Here is a 7,751-nt window from a genome sequence, read left to right as displayed (position 1 = left end):
CTCTTATAAGATGACATGCGTTAGCCCAATACGTAAATCCCTGTCCCATTTTCACTACCTGCTCTGTATGCAACTGTTAATTTAGCGGATTTATACACTATTTATTTTTTTTAATTCAGCGATAATAAACATTTTAAAACATTCCTTTAAATTTAATTTCTATTTTAGAATTCTCGAGAAATGAAAAATCAGCATTTTATATTTCTTGCAAAAAAATTTCCTATCATATCAATCAAGGCAAAATAATAATATTTTTTTTTGGAAATCCCGTTACTCATTATATTGTTGTTTTTTTAATGATATCAAGTTTGTGCTTACATACATAATAATTTTTTTTAATAATAGTGCCATATAAATTCGATGTAAAAACTTGTTTCTAGTGAGGCAGACAAACATTATGAATTATATTATACATACGTTATATGTGTATGTTTAATAATGTTGTAATTAGAATAATCTATTGCAATATATGAAGATCCTAAAACAAGAACATGTTAACTGACATTTTGTCTGAGTTTATCTTTCGTATTGACTGTGTGATGAAACCTGTAGGTAAAGAACACGTTTTTTATGTGTTAATACAAATTTAACACGTTCTTGTCATTTATTTGTTTTGGCATTTGACTGCAGATTCGCATAGGTTTTTTAACTGTCAAAAATAACGTTGTAGTGTAGCACGAATCTGTGAAAAATTAGCTAAGATGTGAATTTATGCACATGCATTAAATATCAAAAAATAATATTTTACTTTACCTAATATTAATAATAAATAAAAAGTCAATAATAAATAAAAAATAATAATATTAATATTTTGTTATATTTTTTAACACTTTAATATTCATATTTAATGCAAAACTTTTTATTTTGTATTGTTTTAAACATATAAATATACAGATCAATTTGCACATATTTACAATGTTATGTATTTCAAAAAGCTTTCTTTTTAAGCTCGCCTTCTTAGTAACTTTAGCAAGACTGATACCTAACGACAAAATTATAATAAAAAATAACATAAGCCGGATGGTGGAAAGGTGCGTGTTATGACAGCAATTATATATAAATATTAATCGAATTACATCATTGATAATTTGGTGTGGGTTTGCCACTATTTTGGTCATCCATTTTTGACTCGTTGAACCTGAAATCGGACAAGCCTGCCAAATTAGTAACAATGGCGAACAATGGAATAGCCAACGGCCAAAATTTTCAATGAACCTTCATTGTTTTAACTCACAAATGCTACCGCTTGCTATTAAAACCAGAGCTTAATGTCATTGAACTGATCATTGAGCTTCATTAAACTAATATTGGCAAAAATATTACATAATGATTTAATAAATACTGATTATATTATATGTATATTACTGTAATATATTTTTCATTGATTTTTAAATTATTAAGTATTATATTTTATAGTTTATCAAGCAGGGAAATTATAGTAATAAGACAATTTTTTGATTATTATTATTGAATAACACAACCTCTACCTAAATATATATTTTTAATGTATATTTAACCCCAAGTGTGTGAATTCAGAGCCTATTCAAAGAGAACATTATTTATCAGTTTTGTTTATATGAAACAAGCCGTGTCTATCGCAAATCTTTATTGTCTATTTTTGGTGTTCTCACAGGAATAATTACCACTAGTGTACACGTTTTTGTCCAAAAATCGCATTATGCTTTTAAACAGCACATAGTGTTTATGTAAATTATAAAAAAAACGGAACATCAAATTAGCATAATGCAAATATGTTCAAGATCTACAGATAAAGGGCTTATTTATAATTAATTAAATAAATATTTATATTAATAAGAAAATATATTAATAGTGTAAAACGTTTAATTTGCATCAAAATAATAAAATTTTATTAGAGACATCTATTGACAAACAGATACACTAAAATTAAAAACTAAAATATTATTCTCAAAATAGTTTATTTTATATACAAGAGATGTCAGTAGATTTTTAAAAAATTATTATTTAAAATTTAGTACATATATTTATAATACAATTTATATGATGAAACATGATATTTTGCTAACATAAATATATGTTTTTATTACATAAAACAATTAAAAAACCAGGTGTAATAATAAAATATATTTTTATTTTATTCATAATATAACTTAAATACAATAAATGAGTTAAAACTCAAACTTTTCAAGTAGTAAAAATACATAATAAAAAAGCTTTAGAAGCATCAGATAAAAATGAACGACTTTTTAAGCACGACTTTTTAAAAAAAATATTTGTATAGTTGTCATATGAATATATTTATGCTGCTGTTTTGGCAGCTCGTTTTCGCTGTGTGAGTCTTATATTGAACCCTTCTTCCCTCTTCAAAATGATATCTGCCTGAAGCCTGAAATCTTCTTCCTTTACGTCCGAGTGGATGCGGAAGTTCCTCATGATGGTAGACAGAATAACCTTGAGCTTCAACATGGCGTATTTGCGACCTTTAAAGGAGAATAATTAATTGACCTAATAAGACTTGAAGTAATTAATTTGTGATTTAATACAGACCGACGCAACTCCTTGGACCGGCCGAGAATGGTATGAATCCATAATAATGCCTATTTGCACAGCGTTCAGGCAAGAAGTTGTCAGGGTCAAAGACATCAGGATTTGGATAGAGGTCAGGGCGGCGATGCACTTTGCACGTAGCAACAACTACCGTAGTACCAGATGGTATTGTCAAATCGCATGATTCTATAAAAAAAATTACGATAAACGATCGTTTGAATGTTTATAGGTAAATTAAAAAGCTTACTCAGTGGTACGTCTTCCTTCAACCATCTAGCAATGATAGGCACTGGAGGATACATTCTCAGCGTTTCCATCAAACACCTTTCCAAATACTTCATCTCTAACGTATCCTGGAATGTAGCAGGTCGATCTGAATCTCCGAAGATTTGATCCATCTCTTCGATTACTTTATCTTGAACCTTTTGATGGATACCCATCATAGATAAAAAGAAACTGCTACCAGCAGCAGTAGTATCGTGACCTTCGAACATAATCGTGTCGACTTGCTCTTTGATTTCAGTATCAGTAATTACAACTCCACTTTGAGAGCTCTCCAATAACAGATCCAAGAAAGCCAATCTTTTTTTCTCTCCCACGTCTTCTTCAACATCTAAATCGTCTTTTAAACCAGCTGATTGTCCATAAGATAATCCTTCGATGACAGTCTTGTCTTTGGTATCTGTAACTTGTTCTTTCTTTGAATTCTCAGCGATGAGTAAACCTGATGGTTGGTGTCCTCTAGCGAACTCTTCCTTCTTCCTCTTTATAACTTTCTTAGTCAATCCATGGATGATTCCCAAGAGTTTCTTTTGAGTGTTTGCGTACGAAGACATGTTGAACATAAAGTTTGCTCTTAACCATAGTTTAGTGTGTCTTAGATGGAGAATATCGCACATTTTCATTACGGCCATTGCATATTCCAAGCTGCTCTTGTCCTGAGTCGCCTTATTAACACCCATGGCAGTTTCTGCAATAAACGCATAATGGTTGTAGTTATTAGCACCTAGTAAGCTCTGCGCATCAAAGGCATCAAATTTTATGTGCAAAAAGATCGATACAGTAAAAGTGAAAGTAAACGTAATTCTAGTTTAACATTCTCGATGCAGCGTCTTGTGGTTTCAGTTTTGCTTTTCTTTGTGTCATTAGAAACCGCTATTAAAAACTAGGAAATGCTTCATTGCTAGTTTCACGCTAATTAAAGAGTTATTAAATTTAGATTTAGAAACTTAATTTCTTCGATAGATCAGTGATATAAGATTACAAATTTAAACACCTCCGGGATTCTAGTTTCTTATATAACAGCCGATTAATTAAAATTTTATCGATTTTGCGTGATTAGAATAAAAATTATGATTTACATAAACATGAAAATTAATAACAAAAAATCATTGTGAGATGTTTACTAAAATCTGAAATTAATTTAATAATATATAAAATTTATTATATAATAGATTATAATTAAATAGAATATGAATCATCACCATTTACTAACTGGCAAATTGGCAAAGTTATGTATAAAATAATAATCATAAAAAGACAATGTGAATTCGTCTCAAGTTTAGTTGAATTTTATAAACGAAAAACGGAAGTTGGAAATTTTCCACGTCGACAAAACGACTTTTTATTCCCAACGTAAGAATTTCCCCTCCTCTAAGCCTACTTCCGGTCTGGAGTGCAATTAAGCTAGAGTCGGATTTAGAACCGACCGAATGGGCAATTTGTTTGTCGCTCGCCTGAAACCCCTCGGTACTTCCTTGAGTAGAATTACTTGTTCGATCATATCTATAGGTAGATAGATAGACACCCACCGGCGAAAGTTGGACACTTTAATCATTTTTGCAAAATTTGCATTTGCGTAATACATTATACAACGACTAGATCTTATTAAGCTATACCGCAATTCCGCGAATCTGAAATCACACAGCCAGTTAGTGACCGACCACAAATGCCTTGAATTATAGATTACCTGCGTTTATATCAAATGACATATCATTAAGATCAATTAAATATCTTTATACTTAATTCATAGAAGGTTGCGTAAATAATTAATATATATTTCCCTATAGATTTTTCCGAAATCTATCTAAAACAAGTTTAATTAAATGTATCTGATAGATTTACCTAGAAAAGTATTAATTGATTAAAATTAAAAAATTAGTGTTAAACGTAAACGATTAAGATCTATATGACGGCAAATTTAATTGATTTGTCCTTATTGCTGTTGTAATCTATATTATATTTTTTCTGCAGTGGTATATTTACCTAATAAGATTTCAACGGTGCATTCGCTCATATAATCGTGACAATCAAAAGTCTTATTAGCTTCTTTCTTGAGCTTATCAACAACAGCTCTAGAATTTTGATTGAATAAGTCAATGAAGCTTTTTAAGACGTTCAAGTGGAAAGTTGGGGCAATCAATTTGCGATGATTCCTCCACTTCTGGCCTAAAACCACAATAAATATAAAATAAAATACATCGATCTTGATTTTTATAAGACTATGATTAATTACCTGTACTGATCAATAATCCATTTCCCAACCACGGTTGGAAGAATTTATATTCATCAGCCTTATCTATGTGTACTTGACTGCCGAGGATAATCTCAACATCTTCTGGGTTGTATAAGAAAACTAAGAGTCTAGGTCCTACCCATAGTTTGACGACATCTTGGAAAGAAAAACTCTTTGCCATGACGTTCTTGAAGATCACTATAAAATTCGATTTTAACAATATATGGCAATGAAAAAATAATATGCTGCATTGAACATACTATGCGAAGTTCCTCTAAACTCGAGAGCATTTCCAAGCAATGGAAGTCCTTTTGGTCCAGGTATTTTGTCGGCCAATTCGATCATGTGTCTCCTAGACATTCTCCAATATGCATACCACAATATTACAGCTGGCACCAATAGCATATAGAAAACACTAGTTGCAGTGACGACATTCGGAGGAACTGACATGTCTTCGGTCGCCGTAGACATTCCCATCTTGTCGCTGTTAAATGATGATAATTATTTTATTAAAATAAATATACAACTTAAAAATTATTTCCAAGAATTTTCGCATAAATGCGATAGCTGCAGTATAGGAATCATTGCAAATTTGCGTATTAACATAATTCAAATTCTATTCTTCATACATGTATTAAACTATGAATTTCTGGAATTTTTAATTAGATTAATTAGCATAAGTGTAAACAATGAGTTGAAAGAAATTTCCATACTAATATATTTACGTAAAAGGGTCATGATTATGGCCATTGTATAGTTGAGAATTAATTTGTAACATGAGTTTCACGATTACTTTTATTTTATATTATTGTTTCAAAAAGAAAACTTATAATTTCAACAAGCTAAATAAAAAATTAATGTATTTTTTTTAACTTGTTATTTTTTATTGCTTTGTAGAAAACCTAATGTTTTAAAATTTGCAAATTTTCAAGTTAAAAATCTGTATTATATTTTATATATATATATATATATATATATATATATATATATATATATATATATATATATATATATATATATATATATATATATATATATATATATATATATATATATATATATATATATATATATATATATATATATATATATATATATATATATATATATATATATATATATATATATATATATATATATATATATATATATATATATATATATATATATATATATATATATATATATATATATATATATATATATATATATATATATATATATATATATATATATATATATATATATATATATATATATATATATATATATATATATATATATATATATATATATATATATATATATATATATATATATATATATATATATATATATATATATATATATATATATATATATATATATATATATATATACACAATACAAATATAACGTATTTAAGGAACACATAGATAAAGGAATACTAATAAATCTAAACACACATGCCTTGGCATTTTAACTAATATGTTTTGCTTTAAAAAATTTAATACCATATGATAAAGCTAATAATAACTTATTAAAATAAAGCATTGATAATAATGTAGGTAGATTTTTACGTGTATTAATTGTTTTAGATACGGTATAAAAACCATAACTTAAAATGGTGCTATATGTTATAATTAGTATGTAAGTAGATAGTATATTTTTATTTTTTTTAAATATTGAAAGTTTAAATATATTATTTTTAATATTTAATGATTTAGTACTAAATAACAATCACTGCATTTTTAATAATAATTTATAATCCATTTTATCACTAATTATTTTTATCATATCACATTTACACTTTCACTTTGTTTCTTAAATACCTTTTAATCGAATCCGATAGGTAAAAAATCTAATGGTCAACACTAATACTGAAGTTCTAAGACTGCTTTTAAAATGCGTAACTAGTGTCTTATATAGCCTATGCAAGACCTCCCGTAGACTGTTTAGAAGTATGTGTAACAATCGCACTAGTGCATGTTTAATAAAACACATTCAACCTGTAATGACCTAACTTTGCGTCAATAGATGGATAAGCAAGTTTTTTAATTAACTTAAGTCATCCATAAGTATTTCATGGTTAGAAAACTGATTCTCAAAAATTGTAGTAATCAGTTTGAGTATACATAAGCTATAAAAAAATCATTTAAACATATATACAAACTTATGTATTTTTACACTGGATGAGAAAACAATTTTTTTTATGTTAAGAAATATATTCCATAAAATTTTTAGTAATTTAAGAACCATAAAATTATTGTCAACCAGTCAAAAACAATTTCAAATCTCTCATTACAATTTTTTTATAATAAGAATTTTGTTTTAATGCACTAAAATACATGGTGTATATTAAAAATAATCCCTACTTATTTATTTTGCACTGCGTTAGAAAAAGTTATTTAGATAAAACGCAATATTCCATAATCTCCAGAAGTAGAAATCCCAAATACTTGTGTTTTTTCTGAAAGTACGTGTACATCCGCGTAGTGATTAATATAATTTCACTGATACTGATTAGTGAATTTAAAAAATCAATTGTTTGATACATTTTAACTGGCTTAGTAAGTAAAATTATTTTTATACTAATTAAAATATAACTTCACTGAAAAATAGTCATTCACTGTAAGAAATGTGAAAAGTTTATTTGCTGTTCTAACCTAAATGAATAAATCATACCCAATTTCATCTAATGAAAGTTCTTAAACTGCAATTTTAAAGCAGC

General features: G+C 27.4%; 1 protein-coding gene across 1 annotated transcript; it reads right to left on the bottom strand.

The window, feature by feature from the left end:
- Positions 1 to 2,090: 2,090 nt before the first annotated feature.
- Cyp4g15 (Cytochrome P450 4g15) lies at positions 2,091 to 6,986 on the bottom strand. The gene is made up of 7 exons (XM_088191924.1): positions 6,853 to 6,986; positions 5,302 to 5,525; positions 5,042 to 5,239; positions 4,792 to 4,974; positions 2,774 to 3,496; positions 2,527 to 2,712; positions 2,091 to 2,459 (listed from the first exon to the last, which is right to left on the bottom strand). The coding sequence occupies exons 2-7, from the start codon at positions 5,516 to 5,518 to the stop codon at positions 2,278 to 2,280; spliced, it is 1,689 nt and encodes a 562-aa protein (XP_088048050.1). The 5' UTR covers positions 5,519 to 5,525; positions 6,853 to 6,986; the 3' UTR covers positions 2,091 to 2,277.
- Positions 6,987 to 7,751: the final 765 nt, after the last annotated feature.

Source organism: Plectrocnemia conspersa, unplaced genomic scaffold (genome assembly GCF_051122295.1).
Source record: "Plectrocnemia conspersa isolate PC_06_02 unplaced genomic scaffold, ASM5112229v1 ptg000009l, whole genome shotgun sequence".
In the NCBI taxonomy this organism is placed as follows: domain Eukaryota; kingdom Metazoa; phylum Arthropoda; class Insecta; order Trichoptera; family Polycentropodidae; genus Plectrocnemia; species Plectrocnemia conspersa.
Note: the sequence above shows the minus strand (reverse complement) of the source record. Positions and strands in the feature narration are given on the sequence as shown.

Bases quoted from the DNA above. Each gene is read 5' to 3' on its own strand.
- Cyp4g15 (XM_088191924.1), bottom strand. From the start codon at position 5,518: ATGGGAATGTCTACGGCGACCGAAGACATGTCAGTTCCTCCGAATGTC. The intron at 4,975-5,041 runs GTAATTAATCAT...TTGTGGTTTTAG, and splicing joins TGGATTATTGATCAGTACAG to GCCAGAAGTGGAGGAATCAT. The intron at 2,713-2,773 runs GTAAGCTTTTTA...TTTTTTTTATAG, and splicing joins GAAGGAAGACGTACCACTGA to AATCATGCGATTTGACAATA.